The 20367-nt window shown below is 40.4% G+C and overlaps 1 protein-coding gene across 1 annotated transcript; it reads left to right on the top strand.

Annotated features, from left to right (window-relative positions):
* The first annotated feature begins 552 nt into the window (after positions 1-552).
* On the top strand, positions 553-19567 carry mttp (microsomal triglyceride transfer protein). The gene is made up of 18 exons (XM_033624750.2): positions 553-740; positions 2759-2946; positions 3135-3278; positions 7357-7464; positions 7560-7676; positions 7766-7905; positions 9485-9635; positions 9976-10133; positions 10265-10433; positions 11342-11449; positions 11588-11800; positions 11897-12108; positions 12226-12323; positions 12544-12665; positions 12930-13157; positions 15114-15238; positions 18343-18513; positions 18610-19567. The coding sequence occupies exons 1-18, from the start codon at positions 680-682 to the stop codon at positions 18755-18757; spliced, it is 2661 nt and encodes an 886-aa protein (XP_033480641.1). The 5' UTR covers positions 553-679; the 3' UTR covers positions 18758-19567.
* The last annotated feature ends 800 nt before the right edge of the window (positions 19568-20367 follow it).

Raw genomic sequence — 20367 nt, 5'->3', positions numbered from 1 at the left:
ACCCCATGTTCAGTATTTCACACAGCCTGTCCCTCTGCTAAAGTTTGCCACACTTTTGGATCCACTGAGATGCTGTAACTTGAGCCAGAGGGCTGGTTTCACTAACAGACGGCCCATTTCCTCCAACACACACATCGACAAAGTAGCGACTGTTCATCCCAAAAACAAACTGGGTGAAAGGTGTCTAACATGAGGACGTCTCTCTGCCACCTCCTGGTAAATATTAATGCTCTTGTTCAGATATCTTTGCGTTAATTAATTGATTATTTTCCCTGCAACAATAACTTTACTGTTTGGTGACAAGTCAGGGCACGCAGTAAACTAGAAACTCCAGACAGCAAGATTCATTTGTCCTTTGATTAACTGAATCAATCAGATAATCCCATTTCTATTGATGAATTAATCACATGGCCGCGCGCAGACGCAGATACAAAAAGGGGAGCTCCTGGCTGCGTCTATCAATGGCAGAAGTTCCTGTCCAAATCACTGCTCCTCAGGTTAATCATTTGCCGGTTATCTCGTACTTAGTACTTGAGCGTGGAGTTTGGAGTCTGCCCTCCCCTCCGATAAAACATAATAGAAGCTCGGACTTGCTTTGCCTTTCTTTTTGGCCCCTCGGTGCCACTTCAGCCACAGACTCTGGGTTTTGGATCTCCTGGCTCCAGAGAGAGGACGCGCGATGTTAACTCTAATTGTGTTGTTGCTTTGTGCAGCTTCCTCCGTCTCAGCTGCTGCCAAAGGTGAGTTGATGGGATGTTTTCTGTGAGTTGAGATAGTATGTGGTGGTGTGATGTTTGGGCCAAGCAGGACGTTTAGAAGATTATATTAGATTATATTAGAGGATGTTTAGAAGATTATATTATGAAGGTTGAATGAATTTATTTGGGACAATGGAATTTATTTGTAGCTCAGAATGACACCTTGCTGTGCTCTGCAGGCTTCTTCATAGAGCTGAAATATTAGTGATGATCTAAGCCTCATTTTAGTGTGCTACAGAGACTTTAAAATCCCCCAAACTGATTGATATTGGCAGGAAATAACACTCTGTGATCACACAGAGACCATAATGACACTCTCCTATTCATTGTCAGTGGAGTATCTTCATATAGTGCTGCTGTGTGACATCACTGATTGATAAAAGGAGAAAGACACATAAAATCCAACATTACAAAACAAGAAAACACACCACTTCTGTCGTCTTGCTTCTGTTCTCTAAAAATCTTTGCCAAATGTTGACAAAAGACCCAAACTTTTTATTTGTTGAATCCCAGCTCCACTTCCCTCAGTGACTGGTGATGAAATCAAGTACTGACACGTCAGTCTGTCTTTCCACGGTGACCTAATGTCATATCTGACTGAAAGCTGGTCATTAATAGAGCAGAGCAGAGGTTTTTATCTGTTCTCAGGGTGAACACACCTTGTTGAATGGCCCCTGATTGAATCAGCTCAGCACGAGCCACAGATACTCATATACGTCTGGAAAGGAGACAAAAAATTAAAGAACGGAAAGAGCAGTTCTGGGATATGGGACTATATGTCATAACATTGTAAATGCTGTCTTTCCCTGGTTTTAAAGGCTGCATTACAGTATTGCCTTTACAAACTTTGTCCTTACACCAACATTGCTGATGAATATTTATCTCATTATGTAAATATTTTGTAGAAGCACTAATAGTCAACCCTCTAATGTCATTGCAACATCAATACTGAATTTGTTGGTCAAAAATATTGTGATATTTCTTTTTTCCATATTGCAAATGTCCTACCTGGACTAAAGATACAGCTATCAAATCTTCTAGTTTGGGTTCATTCATCCTAGTGAACACTTAGTCATCTTTACTTTGTCAGAGTTACATTATCATCAATGGAAAGGCAGTTGAGAGTGTAAAGATTGCTTTGAAAAGTGTCCTATGTATGTGTTTGCTAGAGAGAAGCTCTAAATTCTGAGATATGATCACATACTCCAAAACAGCAATTTTATAAATGTAAGAAGCTATCAAAATTACATTATCGGTATCAAAATATACATATTTTTAATTGTTTTGTTTTCAGTCCAACATAGTTGTTTGTTGTCAGAGTGACTTTACTTGTTTCAGTTTAGGTTTTATTGTTCGAAAATGCAGGATTTTAGTTCAGCTTTGAATAGTTTCAGTCTTAGTTTTAAGTTTTTTTTTATTATAATGTTGGGGTGTTTTTAGGGGCAAGATTTCAGAGGTTCAGAATAGGCATTACAACACAAACACAGCACTTTGTGAAGGCAGTTTACTCACAGTCATTTAGACGAAACCAGTCTCAATAAACAGATACACCAACACCTCTTCATGCTTGTTGCATTTGACCAGCAGATTTGACAAAATTAATTAAAACTAAAGACATTTCCTATATATTTTTATTTTTTCAAGCACTCAATATTGTTTCAGCTGGTTTTCGTTCCTTTCTGAAGTCTAGTTTTTGTTTTTATTTCAGTCAACTAAAATGTTTTTGCACATCTAGTTTTAGTTTTAGTTAACTATAAAAACTTTGCTGCAAATTGTGTTATTAAGGGTTAGAAAAATCTATTTGCCAGTCTAAAAATCTTTAATAGGCAAATGTAAATTTCACGTGCAAACACCAGTGGCATGTTCCTTTGAGTCTACAGCACATTAACAGACCTGCAGTGTCTTCATATATATGATGACAGCAGAGAGTCTTACTGCAAATCACTCTCACTGTCTCCACATGTGTTTGCTCACCAGCTGTGTCTCCTGTGTTTCCTCAGGGGCTGCTGCTGGACCCCGGCTGAACAACAACCAGCTGTACAAATTCAGCTACACCACTGAGGTGCTGGTGGACAGGACCAGGGGGTCAAAAGAGGGCAGTGCTGGCTACAGGATCTCAAGTGATGTGGACGTCAACCTGGTGTGGAGAGATCCGAGCAACAAAGACGACCAACTGATTCAACTGGCGGTATGTGGCTTCCATCACATGTTGAGACAGGACATTTTAGTTTTATTAATTCAAGTACTTCTGACCACAAATACACTTTGGATAAAACTTGTAGCAAAGTCTGTCTATTTCCCTGTCCTCAGTTGACAATGCACAAACAATATGTGAAGTCTTCACTCACATTAGTAAATCTCTTATACTGTATTTAGATCTCAAACGTGAGGATCGAGCCTGCATCCAGTCGACCAGAGAAGAAGAACGTCCTGCATGGATCCACTACAGAGAGTGTTTTGGGGAAGACCAAGCTAGCAGCTCTGACTAAACCTTTCATGTTGCATCTGAGAAATGGAAAGGTAGGAGCATTAGCGTCATTACTTTGGGCACCAGTGGCACCAATAACATAACCAATTATCCGATGTGCACAGACTAAACTGGTAAAGTTAACATTTGAGCTCCAAACAATCCTCTTCTAATCTGTTATGTGTCTCTACATGTTAGGCGATTCATTGTTCTTCAAATAGGCTGGTGGCCCCTTTCCTTAAAAAACAAATATATATAGCATTAATCTGAAAGAATACAGTGATTGTAAGGACCAAATATTTACTGGGGACAAGCTTTCTCAAGTTCAGGGAGACTCGTGGGCACCCATAGAACCCATTTTCATTCAGATATCTTGAATTAAGCATTCAAAGCACCCCTGTAAAAATGGCCATGCCGTTTGTTCTTTCGCCAAAATTAAGCCTAGATTTGGAGCGTTATTTAGCCCCCTTCCCAACAAGTTAGCATGACATAATTGGTACCAATAGAGAATAGATCTTAGGTTGTCTAGTTTCACAAGGTAACACTACCTTTGCTGCAGCACCACAGCCCCTAACCTGTGTGGCTTTAAAAGGCTTGCTATTGCTTTTTAACATTTAAGGATCTTTTACCAGGTCAAAACATAAGCCGAGTCTCACAGCAATCAAGTCTGAAGGCCCAATTTTTGTGACCTAAATTTGGAGCGTTATTTAACCTCTTTCCCAACAGGCTATGGTGCCATGATTGGTACCAATGGATGCCTTAAGTTGTCTAGTTTCACAAGATACGCCTACTTTTGCAATCCTCTTAAAGACATTACTGTTGAACTCCAATTTTTTGCACCAGGCCATGGCCCCACCCTGGGGGCACCACTGCTCGGCACTTGTCAAGGACCTTTCCTCACTCCTTGCTCATTTAATTCTTTTCAGGTGGCAATTCTTCAGTTGATTACATTGCAGAAGTTTAGATCCTTGGTAGTAAAGAATATAAAGAAAGTAGTCTCTGTCAGGCTACACCACTCATTGTGATATTATCTGCACAGCCTCAGTCTATTAGGTTTTTAATCCTTATTTCAACATACCGTCAAAATAAAACACCTTTTAGTATAAAGAATGAATATTTTAGTAAACATTACCATAAATTATCTCTCCAGGCCAGTAACAACAGCAGCAGTTTCTCAGTATTATATGAATTTTTATTTCCAGACAATTCATGATCTCATACATGCAAGAGATGCTTACAAACGTAATGTTAGAGTGTCAGTAGCGTGCTTCCGGCGCTCCCCTGTTTATAGAGCTGACTTTCGCTGTTCAGGAGTGATGATGCTGGCAGGGGAAATACCAGGCAGATGTGTGTGCGGGCAAAGGTCAGCAGGTTCAGAGGGTCAATGAATGAACAAACGAATAAGCATGGCTTGTAGAGCAGCTCCACGTTGGTGGATAAGAGTCATGCTGTCATCTCACTGGCTGTGAGATGTTTGAATTCAAGCCAAACTCATTCACTGTTATTGCATCATTATCACTGTGTGCAATCCAATAATGCATCATTGCCACCAGAGGAATAATGGCAGGCTGATTGGTCAATATCTCATTTAAAGGCTGAGGAGAAGACTCATATGACCCCTGTAAATGACTGTACGTTAGGCCTCTTCCAACAGCTACTTTTGTTGGACGAGATACTGTCCCAGAAATAATGGCAATAATTGGTATTACTGTGAGTGTAAGACCATTTTATGCAACTGATGTACTGATAATGTAGTTGCATAATAATGCAAGCGCACCCTTTAAAGAGTAATGGACCTTTAATTTGACTAGAAATGACTGTAAAGCTTACCTCAGCATAGTTTTTTTCTCTCTCTCTTCATTCAACACCAAAGGCAGTATCATACGATAAACAGACATGACCTCGATCATTTTTTCTGACTTTGAAAAGTCAAAAATATCATTATCATGACAAGCGATTGTACGTAGAAGAAAACCCCTCGCAAGAGTAAAGATCCCTTTACACCAGTGGTTCCCAACTGGTCCAGCCATGGGGTCCATATTCCTCCTTAGCCATTAGTTAAAGGTCCACACAGTTTAATATATTCAGTGTCATAATTGTCGTTGAGCTAGTTTGCTGTTTCTATCAAGTAGCTGTCTGTTCTCTCACTCTACAGCAGGAAACTGCACTTCAAAATAAAAGCTCTGTGCCAAAAATTCGCCATATATCAAAATAAATTGTGATTTTAAGAAACTTGACAAGTTTGCGAGCCACTTTAGAACCGTGACCCACCAGTTGGGATCCACTGCTTTACACAGTAAAGGCTTGGGTACCACTTTATAAAGGGTTCATAAGTTGTAACTAAAGACTCTATTGATGGTTTATGAATCATTTACTAATGATAGAATCCTTTGACTAATTGGACCGTATGACGACTTAACAGGACAGCAGAGGATCTGGAGGCCTCAAAAATATGTACTAACAAGCTTCAATAGATTTACTGTACGCTATTACCATGCATACATAGGAAAAACAGGCGAAGGGATTTTCTACAACCTTGCAATCGAAAATGTGTTTTTGTTTATGGCTTTTAACTGATCTGTAAGGCATGAGTGATTGCTTGTTTAACCATTAATCAGTCCCTCCAGAATTTCACAGGCTTTTTGGTATTTTTGGGGCTTAAACTGCCTGATATTATGGCAGGTTTTGGCAGTGTTGTTTTGCGAAGAAATTGCGTGAGCAACTGAGTACTAAATAAATAGTTGTGATTTGTTTTTTATTTTTACTTTTTTGGTATGATTCTTTAAAAATGAAAGCAACTTGTTCTAGTGAGAATAAAAATACACTGTTCTGAGTTTGTAATTTCAGCCATTCACCGGGTTTGTTTTGCAGTGGAAAAGTATTTTTCAATCGATGACTTTTATTTGTGTTCCGCCACAATGTTGTATGCGGTGCAGAACAGTTTACCCCTCTTTTGTGCAGAACATCAAGAAATTGCCTAGCACGAACTTTAGCAGTATTTTTTCTTGGGAAATTTGAGACATTCTTGACACACTTCTGCATCTACACAACAAAAAAAGGAAGTTAGGTTGGTGAACGTTATGCGCAGAACTCACGTGGATTGGTTACAACAATACAACAATATAACATGCTTAAGATGCTGATTAATAAAACAACTGGTTACTTATGAACATTTATTGTGAAGTGATACCAATTAAGTCCAGTAAACAGAAATGATGTTGTTCCTCTTGGTTTCACACAATGCCAGGACTTCAGTGGTGTACAGAGATACTTCATCAGTATGCCGTATGTGCATATTATATCTGACCCTGAGAAGTATCTGTCACCGTTGTGTAACTGTCAGACACCAGCTGAAAAACCCCCCAAATCTTACCTTAAATGATATTTTTAGGATGAATACTGGTTCAGTGTGGAGTTAAAGTCAGCTGGCGTGACACAGGATAGGTCAGTGTCTCCCCTGTGTTGTGAGGGTGTTTATACTGATGGCAGCCTGCAGAAGGAAAAATACACAGAGTAGCAGTGGACGGTCTATTTATGGTGGTGCTTACTGATATTGTGGTTGAGCGCCACAAATAAGTTACATACTGTATAGGAGACACTGTAGGATGATGTAATAGGCTGCTTTCTCCACTCAGGGGCAGAGTCCATTATTGAGCCAAACTGAAGCCTCGTTGGAAAACTAAACTGTGGTGTGATATGATATTTCCCAAGATTAACAAAGCACATTTGACTTTGGTTCCATCATTTTAATGTGATATCTGCAACATTGGTAAACATAAGACCGGCTCATCTGTCACGCTGGTCAGCTGCGTGCTGATGCGTGTTGAGGATATAATTAGAGGCTGAGAGCAACTCTTTTTAAACATTTAGTGTTAATACCAAAGTATCCTGGTTTTGTTTTTGATCTGCACTTCAGAGAATATCTTATTTCTGCATGTAATGTGTCTGATGTCATGACCATGCATTTGTCTACACAAGTGTGCGCAGGAAAACTGACACCCTGACAACCTTTGTGAGTTGCAGCATGTACAGCGCTGTGGGTCACTTCCCTTTTTATCAGCTGGACTGAATGCCTCAGTATCCATTGTTCCAAAGCATGACATTCTCTTTAACATGTTGCTTTCTTTGTAGGCAAAGGCCTTTTATTCCTACTGGGCCGAACCTGCAACCATCAAGAACCTAAAAAGAGGGCTGGCCAGCTTACTTCAAATGCAGCCCCACACTGGGAAGGTTATAGAGGTAAACAACATGATAATGCTCCCTTCTCATTTATTCATGTTTTAAATATGTATTTACATGTAGCTAATGTGGACAAACTCAATGTCTGGGTGCAGAATGACGTGTCTGGAAGGTGCACAGTCTTGTACAAGGCAGAAAAAGGTCAAGTGACAAGAACCAAGCTCCTGGAGACGTGTAAGACCGCAGAGACCGGATTCACCACACACAGTCAGGTACGTTGGCATCCAGATGAGCTCACCATGCTAAAATATGATGTTACTGAATTGCTAATAATTTACACCTTGATGTGTCCCTTCTTCAGGTGCTGGGTGTGAGTAGGAAGTCTAGTTCTGTTACAACATTCACACTTGAAGATGGTTTCATCCGCTCGGCCGTGGCTGAAGAACTACACTCACTGGCTGTCAACGCCCGCAGATCTGCTGCAGCTAAAGTTGTGTCCAGGTAAGTGTCTTTCACTACCAGAAAGATGATTTTTTCATAAAACTTGGCTGTCTATGCAGTGGAAATACTTTTGAAATTGGTGCTATATAACCAGAGAAAACAGGAAAATGGGCTGTGGCACTTGGTTTTTCTCAAGAGGTAGAGAACCTACAACTACCAGAATGCACCGCACCGGACCAATATACAAAACACTCCTGCTGTAGGGTGAGGTAATGCTTGGCTGTTTTTCCGCAAGAAACAATACGTCAGCCGACTGGTATCAAACATTCTTGAATTATAGTCAAAGGGGAATGGGCAACACATCTCAGCATTTTCAGCCAAACAGCCAAACAGTGCACTAAAACATGTTTCGAAAGACATTTTAGGTGAGAAATAGGCAACACAGTAACTTGTTTTATATTTGATCAGCACCGCCTAGTTTTACCGTTTGATCTGAGTTTGGTGTCTCTCTCAATCCGCTTCTATACTCTTTGTGTCCACGGAGTTAAGCATACGAAAATCAAGGGGGATTAAAAGAGAAGTCTGGTCTGCAGTTGCCGAAAGGCTCAGTAGAGATGAGTCAGCATTTTTGCACTCTTGGTTCCCCTGTTTTAAAGTCAGTGGGTTCTTTGAAGAATTTTTTGTTAGATCCCTGACAAAAGGTCCGTGTTTCACAGGAGCTTAAGAGACTTCCACTTTGTTCTACAACAAAAAATACATCAGTTAATACCCCACTCATGAATTTTGTGAAGCCTCTGTGTGTCTTAAAAAGTGTGGTTGCTAACAAGTGGCTAACTGAGATTACAGAATGCCATCATGCCGCGCCGAACACAGCTTAACAGTCTTTTTCAGGTCATGCGACTGTAGTCTAGTTTCTTTATATCCAGTCAAAAAATCCCATAGGCTTTTTTGATGAGGGAACCAGTGTGATGCTAACTTTGGCATCGGCCTACAGAAAAACGTTATCCCTGGTGCACTAAATAGCATCGGCAATTGGCCTTGTGTCAGAATATAGTTTGCATGAAAAATCAAGATATGGGTAAGAATTAGAATTCTGCAATTTAATTACTACTTAATAAAAGACCAAAAACAAACACTTTCTATTCCCTCAATATGAGCGTACCCAAAATGTTCTGTCAGGCCAAGCACACTGACAGAGGCTCAAAAGAGTGCACCCTAAGAGCACCTGAGCGGACGCCATCCCTTTATTTCTAGTGCTGTCTGCAGTAACTCTCCAACATTGAAGCTCCAGTTATATCGCGCATGTTCATACCCCATAACTCCCATGGGGTCAGAGAGCATGTCCTGGCCTTTATTTAATGGCCTTGACGCAGTATGCAGAAGTACAATCTGTAGTTTGAGCAACAGCCCTAGAACCAGCAAAAATCCACTGGTAAATATGAGCTGAGAGTTGAGCAGGGAGATCTGGGCGCTGGCAACATGGAGGGAGGTTTACCTCAGTTCATTTACATATACTACCAATATTGTTATGATGCAAAGCTGGTCAAAAATCAGTTAAGTATCTCTTAAAAAAAGAATAAACGTGTGCTGCCATTTCTGGTGCTGCTACATTTTAAATTTTACATTTCTTGCTTTCCAGGCAAACCCTCACATATGTAGGGAAGGAGGCCGGACTGCTGGAGGCTGCTGGGAAAGATGTGGCTGGTGTTGTCAAGTCAATCGATGCCAAAATGGCAGCTGTTGGTATCATTGCAGAGAAGGTCAAATCTCAGTGCAAGGGCTGTCCATCAGTGAGTATCTGTTCACTGTCACGCCACAGTTTTTCTTTATGTTTTCACCATATTTCAAAAAGAACACTTGCACATTTAATATTTCTTATGCAGGCGCATAAATACTGTATGACCACACTGCTGCTGCATTTTAGACATTTATTGAATCAGTACAACTAATGTTTGGTCCCTGCAGACCTCCTTCAGAGTATGCAGGCCCAAGTTGTCCAAGTCATTATGTGCAAAGCGACTCCTAAATAACCTCGTATTAGTAAACAGATATTCTATATTTTTGTACCGTCCTTATTGACAGAAGATGATCTCTCTTTTAATCCTCTGTCCCCTGTGTTCTCCCTCTTAGCTTTTTGAAAATTGGCAGACTCAGAAGAAGCAGCTGGAGCCAGAGAGCCTGTCCAAAGCCACGGCTCCTCGCAGCTTCCTGGCCCTGATCCAGAGCATTAGGAAGGCGTCCAAGGACGAGATCCTCAAAGTGCTGAAGAGCGCCAGCAAGACATCTCTGTAAACGGGCTCCTCCTTCTCTTCCTACATCTCAGTTTACTTACTGACGTCATCACTCTGCCGTTTCTTTAAATAAGTCCAACTTTATCAACTCACCATCATATTATTTACCTCCTTCCTCCTGCTATCAGACCTCAGGTGGTGGATGCTGTGACCTCCTCCCAGACCGCTGCATCTCTGGATGCCATGCTCCAATTCCTTAACTTCACAGATGCCAAAGGTTTGGTTCTGCAGGAGAGGTTTCTCTACGCATGTGGCTTTGCTTCACATCCCAACGAGAGAATGCTCCAGGCTCTGCTGGTGAGCGTCATGTTGTCAGTAATAGATTGACACCTTTTCTTGCTCATGAAAGGAAATATAAGATCTCTGTGAAGAGGAAAAGGTGTGATTCACCTGCATTGCATTTCAGTTCTGCTCCAAAAAATGAACTAAATTCAGGAAATACAGTAGGTGGCACTCTAGTGGGGAAAAAAACAAAAATGTCAACAAATAGACATTCCAGTTTTTATTTTAATTAATTTTATTTTAATTATATTTTATGTTATTTTATTTTATTGTAATTATTTTTATTTTACTTTATTTTATTTTATGTATTTGTATTTTGTTTTATTTTATTTATTTATTTTTTTCATTTTATTTTACCGTGGAGTGCTGCCTTCTTTCTGAATTGGTTTTTGAAAAAAACACATATATTTAATTTATTGCTCTCTGCCCACAAAAATGAAATTCTATTTTAAATGATTTGTCTTAAAATTTAAAAACTTTAGCCTTAAAAATAAGTCTTAAAAAACCAAGTCACAGTATACTTAAAGGTCCAGTGTGTAGGATTTAGTGGCATCTAGCGGTGAGGTTGAAAAACTGAAACTCCTTTGGTGTGCCAAGTGTGTAGAAGAAACTACAGTGGCTGATATGAAAACACAAAAATGCAAATGGCCATATCAAGAGCAAGTGTTTGGTTTGTCCATTCTGGGCCACTGTAGAAACAACATGGTGGACTTGGTGGGAGAGGGCCCACTCCATATGCAGATATAAACGGCTCATTCTAAGTTAGCGATTCTTATTATCAGGTGTTTATACATTATTGAAAAGATAGTTATGAATGATATATTCCATTTCTGCCAATAGATGTCCCTAAAGCCTACACACTGGACCTGTAAAGCAAATCTAAAGTTTGTGGTGAATTTCAATGAGGATTGTTTCTTTTTCAGGATATTTCAAAGGGAAAGATCGGCAGCACAGACATTAAAGAGTCAGTGGTGATCATTATGGGAGCCCTGGTCCACAAACTGTGTCAGAAAGGAGGATGCAACTTACCGGTGAGCTTCCAAGAAGATGATAAATGATAAACTAATGTCTGTGTACAGCTATGAAAATGTTTCTTTTGTGTTATAGTCTGCAAACTAATCCACTGACTGAGCTGACTGATGATCTTCTGTTGTGTATGCACCTCTCAGACAGTGGTGAAGGTGAAGAAGCTGATTTTAGGCGGCCCTGACAGCACGCAGGTGGAGTCTGAGGTCCAGATGTATCTCCTGGCTCTGAAGAACTCTCTGCTTCCTGAGGCCATTCCCATCTTTACCAAATACGCAGAGTCAGAGGTGGGAGCTTTCAGCACCATCGCCCTCACTGCCCTGCAGAGATACGACGTCAGCCTCATGACCGACGAGGTGAGCCACACATATTCATTACAGCTGTTGTGAATGACTGTTACTGCTGTATGGAGCTAACTAGCATATAACTGAAATCAAATATCTCATTTGTAGGTAAAGCTGACAGTGAACAGGGTTTACCACCAGAATCGAAGGATCTATGAGAAAAATGTGAGGGCTGCTGCCGCTGACGTCATCCTCAGTAGCAACCCATCATACATGGAGGTGAAGAATCTGTTGCTGTCTATTGGAAATCTGCCTCATGAAATGAACAAGTATATGCTGTCCAAGATCCAGGACATCCTGCGCTTTGAGATGCCCGCCAGGTGTGTTATGGGAGGAAGACTTACAAAAAGAGCATTTTGTGTAACCAAACATTTTACCAACTCATATTGCAGCCACTTCTTTAAAATGAATACATATATATATATTTTATTTTTCAGCAAAGTTTTACGACAAGCAATGAGAGACACAGTTTCCCACAACTATGACCGTTTCTCAAAGGTTGGGTCATCGTCTGCATACTCAGGATTCATGGCTCGTAAGTAATGAACCCGTCATCTCCGAAGCCTAAAAGAAATGAACAATATATGACATGACATGAAGAAAAATGTCAATCAAGTTAAACACGGACCTTTGGCGTAGCTGGTTATGCACGCTAGACTTAAAACTAATTTTGAGTCTTGCTATTAGCAATAAGATAAATAACATGTCAACAGCTATGCACGTTCACTGAGCACTTCCTCATCCTCCTCCTACAGAGTCTGCCGATGTGACCTCCACATACAGTTTGGACATCCTGTACTCTGGCTCTGGGATCCTGAGGAGAAGCAACATGAATATTTATGGTGCTAGTAAAGGAGCAATGCTACATGGACTGCAGGTAAGGAAACCACATGATAAAACTGAAATTAGTCACAGTAATGTATTGGTAAAGCACACTTTGTGAGGATGTTGCAGGAACAGGAATTTAGATCTTTTTATCTTAATCTTTTTATGCTGTTTTACTTCCTCTTTTTATGTTTTAATGCATTACATAAAGTGCCTTTCCTTCTGAAATACATTAAATTGTCATGAAGTATATGTGAAATATCAGAACAGATCATTATCAAATTGCTAACTCAGACTAATTTGAATATTCTTCCAGGTGGCAATTGAGGCTCAGGGTCTGGAGTCACTGATTGCTGCCACACCTGACGAGGGAGAGGAGGACCTGGAGTCATTTGCCGGGATGTCAGCTCTGCTGTTTGACGTTCAGCTGCGACCCGTCACCTTCTTCAAGGGTTACAGTGACCTCATGTCCAAAATGTTCTCCATGACCGGGGAGCCCATGAATGTGGTGAAGGGTCTCATCCTGCTGACTGATCATTCTGAGGTAAGCAGCTACAACTGTGTCCCACATCAATGCCCCATTCAAACGAGAGAGGAATACTTCAGTAGCAGTCATGCTGTGTGTCCTTGAATTTGTGACAAAAACATGGAACATATTGATTTATTGATTGGAGACCACCAACAACAGCAAAACTGTCCCAAAACATCAGTTTACAAACTCTCACGCTCTCAAAGAATGTCTTCTACATGGATTCAAGGTAGCACGGCATGACTAATTTGTATACAAGTTGTCATTTCGAGGGTGAATTATTCCATTAATATGGTAGTGTACTTCATCTTAGTGTTGAGAGTGGCTGACAGAAGTAATGAGAAAAGAACCTTCCTTTGCTGCATGTCATCCCCTCTTTCTCTCCCCTTACAGTCACTCTTTAGCTGCTGTAAAATAAAGGCAATAGAAGCCCGGAAAAATATTCTTAAGAAACACCTGCTTGAAAAGACGTAGGTTTATGTTCTGTGACATGCAGCTGCAAACCAGAGGTAGTGCGATGTTGGCGTGATAATAATAATAAACTTTATTTATAGTGCACCTTTCATACAAGAAATGCAGCACTAAGTGCTTTATAATAAGGGCACTATAAGCACAGAGTGCGCTACATGAAAATAGCCATAATTAACATTAAACGGAACTGATTCATAAATCATAGAGTTGTAAAACTATAAATTACAAAATCAAATAAGATTTTAAAAGACTTGCAGCAGTGTGAAGCCTAAATACGAAGTAAAAGTGTAAAAAGAAAGCGTTTCAGACCTGTATCAGGAAAGTCAGAGTGAGTTAAAGGCTAAAGTGAACAGATAAAATATTTAGCGAGCTAGCTTTCCTGATATCTGAAGTGTGTTCCATAGCTCTGGGGTGTAATAGACAAAGGCTGCATCCCAGACTGTTGCTGGGAACCTCCAAGAAATCAGCAGCAACTGATCGCAGTGTTCATGGAGGCAAATAGTTAACGAGGGAGTTAGCAATGTAGCTCGGTCCCAGCTCATGTACTGTAAGGGTTTGTATACAAGGGGGAGGAGCTTAAAATCTACTCTCATTCTAATTCAGTTCTAATCTAGTGATGTTTGCATCCCAGCCAGTATTCAGCACTGGGCTCTTTCTATGTAACTGTAACCTTTTAAGTTTTCTGATCTATATATACTTTCATATCTACTTTAGGTGGGCAAACAGTTTTTATGGGTCACTTTGGAAGGCAATGACCCACAGCCTATTTTGTCAGTTGTTTACTTGGTCAGATTCATACAGTATGTGTACACAAGCACAGATAGCAAATGACTCAAGTTATTAACGCAGTTGTTGAGCGTAGTGATGTGAGTGTGAACAGAGTCTAAATGCAGACAGCTGCTTCAAGGATGTGGCATTTATGCTGTGAGCTTTTACAGCTTTTTACACGTGAGTCAGATAGAGATGTACCGATACCACTTTTTCCTTCCCGATACTGATTCCGATCCCTGAACCTTAGGTATCTGCCGATACCGAGTACCGATCCGATACCAGCGGGTAAAATAAAAATGGATAGGATATGAATTGTTGTATGTCTCAACTCCTAAAACTCTATGTAAAATATTAATAAATAAATGCATAATAGTAGAATGAATGCCATAAAACCTTTTTATTATTATTATCCAGTGTTGACACAGATCAAGACGCAGGTTAAAGTGCAGCCACACAATTTGGTAAAAAAGACATTTTAAAGGCTACAATAGAATGCTTTTTAAACTCCGCTCCGTTTCATTTACCTCTAGCGTGCCTATGTGTAATGACGTAAGGCATTACGTGGTATCAGATTGGTCATAGGCTATACTCGCCGATACCCGATACCGTATTTTAGGCAGTATTGGAGGCATTTCCGTTACTGGTATCGGTATCGGTACAACTCTAGAGTCAGACGTAACCAAATCTCTCATTTTTGTTGTTCTTTCCCGATCATCTTCGGCCTTCTAGGTGATCCAGCTGCAGTCCGGTCTGAAAGCCAGTGCTGAGTTTCAGGGTGGGTTAGCCATTGACATCTCTGGAGGCATGGAGATCAGTCTGTGGTACAGGGAGTCCAAGACCAGCGTCAACAACAGGTACGGTCCACAGACAATGCAATAAAACAACTGTTGCAGGTGTTTTTGTCCTGTAGCTGAATCAGGACATCAGCAGAGCTCTTATATACTGTTGTGTAGTGTGTATATAGGTCACAGCCTCCAGTACAGCCTTGGGGTGATAAATTATCTGACTGTTTGTGGAGTACTGTATGACATGTACACTTGCAGGGCAAAGGCCTTTGTGATAGGCAGACAATTCTTAGAAACAACCTTTGTGACTGAAAGGAAAGTTGTTTTAGACGTTCGAGCCGTGTCACCACACTGCAAATAGATTTCTATTGATGTTGGATTCATGTGAACTTTAGAGGGTCTATAAGTGTTGCCTGATTCATTTGTTCCACCGGCATGTTGGACACGTTCCAGTATTGTGCTTCACGTCTGTCTCATTTCTGGGTTTGTGTGGATATGACGTCAGCTCTGTCTGGTTCTCTAATTTTAAAAACATTACAGTCCACGCGCAACAGTAGCTGCCGAAAATGGAGCTCGTCATCATGCTGGTATCAGTTAGCTCGCGGCATCTGGTGATGAAATGGGGTTTAAAGAGCAATGCCGCTGGTTTTTAACATTCAAATACGGTGTGGTTTGCCTGGCCAAGACAGGGCTGCATGAGCACCTCAGTGCTTTTTAAGTACCAAACACATTTTGTCCATAACAGTAACCTAAACTCAAGCACCCAAACATGACACTGAGAGTTTGGTCCCACTCTTCATCCTGTTTGCTTGTTATTTTGGTCAGGTATTCTCAGATTTTTAATGCTTTTTAAGATTGTTTTGATGAATGGAAAAAAGTTCTTTGCAGAAAAGACTATTTTTACTTTACATAGAAAGGTAAGCCATAAAAAAACACTGATATCTGGACTGAAACTCAGGTTTTGTTCTGGTACTGCATCATTTTTTTAACATTAATCTTCCTTATTGCTTTATAATTTGCATTAGTTTGCACTGGTGCAGTAGTACAGCTCTTTATGTACACGACCTTAGATGACTTACAAAAGATAGAAAAGGAAATGTGAGTTTAATGAGGGTCTAAGTTAAGGTGCAGAAATTATTATTGCCTTTTTTACAGCATCCTAAGAAACAAAAGTATGTTTCAAAAAACAGATTAAAGAGCTTTTTTATTCTGTTTGGGGATTTTCTTCCCGATTCTGGACCACTGTTAGGGGTCACATCTTGATTTGACCCGTGTGTGCAGGGGGAATGGCAGAGGCAGGTGAATGGATCAGCATAGTTGTACCTCTTCCACTCTGATAATAGACTGGCAGGCTATCTATAGAAGCAGAACAAACCACACTGGCATCTTTGCCAAGGCATGTCTCCACGGGCAAAGTTACAGAGGTTGGATGTGAGTGTGGCTGGCACACACTTTGATTTGAAACATAAGGGGAAGTTGTTACACGGTAGTTGAACTGTACCCGTTAGAGTCTGAGCTTCACTGTGCTTTTGATACAGTCTGTATGATTCAGATACATGGTCACAGACGAGGACCATATCCAACAGTAGGCATGATAAGGCTAAAGACAATAATTGGTTCTGGTTGGCTAGCAGATGTTTTTTTCAATCTGAACATGTCTGGTTCAGGTAACTGCAGGTAACCATATCTACCCATGTTTTGTTGCACATTATGCTCACACGTTAAAGCTTGAGTAGGCAGTGTGGTTCTGTTTTCAGGCTTTAGAAAATCTAGCCCATGACGGGAGACTTTGGCCAATCACAGGCCTTTTTAAGAGAAAGCAGCTGTCAGTCATGTCAATCATTGCTCGTGAACTGCTTTACACTGTCGAACACAGTTGTTGATCAAACATGAGTCAAGGTTCTGTTACTGCATCACCACAAATGTTCTCAGAAACATATTTCAGTGTACTGTTTAGCTGTGAAATGAGAACGTTTGTGACCTGCATGTTGGAAACGTCCAGGCCGAAACACAACACTGCCTACCGGCCGGAGCAAACTTTCTGTCTCATACAGGCCAATAATGTCGGGGGCGGCTCAGAGGTAGAGAAGATCGTCCACTAATTGGAAGATCAGTGGCTCCTCCAGTCCGCATGTCGAAGTATCCTTGAGCAAGATACTGAACCCCACATTGCTCCTGATTGCTGCTCTATTGGTATGTGAGTGTGTTAAAGCTGTGTAGCAGGTGGCACCTCATACGATAGCCTTGGTCCCAAGTGTGTGAATGGGTGAATGTGACTCATAGTGTGAAACGTATTTTGAGTGGTTGGAAAACTGGAAAGGTGCTATACAAGTGTTAAATGGTGGTTAAAAATCCTTTAAAAACAGCATTATTTTTACCATACTGCACTTTAAAATGTCCTGATATAGAAGATAATGCCTTTTACAATTCATCTCTCTGAATGCAAGCACTGCTTTCCAGTATTGGATGTTTGATGGGCGCGCCAATAGGCATGTGGGCTGTCTGCTCCTGGATTTTAGACTACACCAACATGGCAGCTGTTTGGAAACTTCCTGTATAAAACAAAAGCCAAAAATGGCGTGGGCCAATTTGACAATTTCTACAGTCAGGCTTCCATCTCATCATCTACATTGCCATTTTCCTATTTACTTAATGTCCATCAGCATGGGTCAAAGTTTCTCCTATCAAGTCTGTTTTTATAGATCACAACTTTTGCATGGGAAGTGGCACACGCCTCTTTCACGCCTCGTTTTGTGCGTACGCAATGTTTATAAATGAGACCCCAGATGCCGCTGATTTGCATAAAATAGCCTAGATTTTACTTTATGCAAATGAGCAGTCTCTTAAAATGCAACGCAGCTCTACTAGAATGCGTTGCATGGCTGCTTACATGGACAATGAATGGGAAGCGTGGAAATGTAGGATCCTGTCGACTAGACGTCACTTGTATAAATTCTTGTATAAATCAGGCATGTGCTTTTCTACATGATGAACACACATACTGGCAAGCTGGATATATTTTTTGTTTTTATATTTACCATGTGAAATATTGTAATTTTTATTTGAACTTTAATTAAATAAAATTATACTTTTTTAGAAAAGATGATAATGGGAAAACATGACTTTAACACACTGTTCTTTGTTTGTTGGACATCTTCACTTTATGGTTTCAGGGGAGCGATGGTGGTCACTGGCAATGTTACAGTGGACATGGACTTCATGAGAGCAGGCGTGGAGGTCAGCTTCGAAACAGAGGCAGCACTGGACTTCATCACCACTGTCCAGTTTTCCGAATATCCCTTCCTGGTGTGCATGCAGATGGACAAAACAACTTTCCCCGTCAGGTATTGTGAAGAAAATATTTCAGTACTCTTTGGGGTTCATTGTTGAATTATCTCATACAAAAACCTAACTGTCTGTTATTGATGTTCTGCTTTCAGTGAATACATGACCAGGTACGAGAGCGTGTCATCAGGGAAGAGCGTCATGTCGCGTAAGAGCAAGAAGCAGCTCGTCCCCGGCTCTGAATTCCCTCTTCACCAGGAGAACTCGAACATGTGCAAGAAGGTTTTTGACTCCAGCTGGTAGAGGAGACACCATGAACTATCCAGGAGCAAATTTGTCACTGAAAGAGGGTTTATGGCATTCAGGGACAGCTAACACACCTCAGCCTCATGCTGTGAAAGTATGCAAGAGAGAAAAGTGGTGGATGGTTTTGTTTTTTTTAAACAACACAATGCAATGTTTACATTCCTGCGAGTATTTGAGTCATTTTAATTTGACATTTTGTTTGAATTCAGGAATTCTTGCATTGTCTTTTTACGGATATCCTCGGGGAATGTATTTATGATGGGCACACACAGGATGTATATTTTATTTGATGGGAACTCCACTGTAATGATCCAAACACAGTTACAGTAACGATGTACATGTAAATATCTCACTGGAGACAGTGGGTTAACTCTCCCCCATGAACAGATACGCTCCTTTCTGTCATAGTCCTTTGTTTTTTAATTAAATGTGTTTACTGAGGAGGAGTAATTTATTGTTTTATGCCACTGTATCACTGTTCACACACTTGAAATAACTTATTTAGCAGAGTTATATCAATTCATTCCATTTTTCATAATTATGCTGGTGATTTCTAATTGTTCCTATGGAAACGATGTATGCGCATCGTTTCTACTTTGTACTTGTGAGATTTGAGGTGAAAATCAAATCTCCAAAAGTGGGTCCATCAACACTTGAATATATTTTTTGTACGTGGCTGTAATTGGTCTGTTTGTCTTAAAGCATTTAGGTAGTTTTAAGACGTTTGAGCTACTCTGAACTTGTGTGTCCCTGTTCAGGACTTTGTTAGATTTGTAATTGGCTGACAATAAATGTACAGTGGAAACACTTTGCCGTTTGACTTGGCTTATGGATTCAGATAAAGCAATGCAGTGTGTATGACCAGTTGTACAAGATATGGGTCCACATTAATCCTCTGGGGGCCCTGTGGCAAAATTAAGCTGTGGGACTGTTTAAATTTTGCCTTTAAAGGGGCCCTCCATCAATTTTATATGTCAGAGTCAGTTTAGTTACCACTGGCCTGTGAAAACAGTGTAAAGTTGGAGAAAGACACTCAAGTGACTACAAATTTATATCTGAAAAGCTGCATTAGATAGTGGGATCACTAAGTTTTTCTACAGTAGCCCAGAATGGACAAGCCAAACACTGATGCTAAATCCTACTTACTGCACCTTTAAGAACATCACCACAAGGTACTTGCCACAAAGTGAACCTGGGACTTCTGGGGCCCCTTAAAGGGATAACTCTGATCTTTTAAAGTGGGCTTGTATGAGGTACTTATCCATAGTCAGTGTACAGAGTATTACATACAGTACAGGCCAAAAGTTTGGACACACCTTCTCATTCAATGCGTTTTCTTTATTTTCAGGACTATTTACATTGTAGATTCTCACTGAAGGCATCAAAACTATGAATGAACACATGTGGAGTTATGTACTTAACAAAAAAAGGTGAAATAACTGAAAACATGTTTTATATTCTAGTTTCTTCAAAATAGCCACCCTTTGCTCTGATTACTGCTTTGCACACTCTTGGCATTCTCTCCATGAGCTTCAAGAGGTAGTCACCTGAAATGGTTTTCCAACAGTCTTGAAGGAGTTCCCAGAGGTGTTTAGCACTTGTTGGCC

The sequence above is a fragment of the Epinephelus lanceolatus genome, chromosome 3 (assembly GCF_041903045.1).
Source record: "Epinephelus lanceolatus isolate andai-2023 chromosome 3, ASM4190304v1, whole genome shotgun sequence".
NCBI lineage: Eukaryota > Metazoa > Chordata > Actinopteri > Perciformes > Serranidae > Epinephelus > Epinephelus lanceolatus.
This window is presented reverse-complemented; position numbering and strand designations above follow the sequence as displayed.

Coding starts and splice junctions, on each gene's coding strand:
- mttp (XM_033624750.2), top strand. CDS start 680: ATGTTAACTCTAATTGTGTTGTTGCTTTGTGCAGCTTCCTCCGTCTCA. Junction 10,434..11,341: donor GAATGCTCCAGGCTCTGCTG/GTGAGCGTCATG, acceptor TTTCTTTTTCAG/GATATTTCAAAGGGAAAGAT. Junction 15,239..18,342: donor AAGACCAGCGTCAACAACAG/GTACGGTCCACA, acceptor TTATGGTTTCAG/GGGAGCGATGGTGGTCACTG.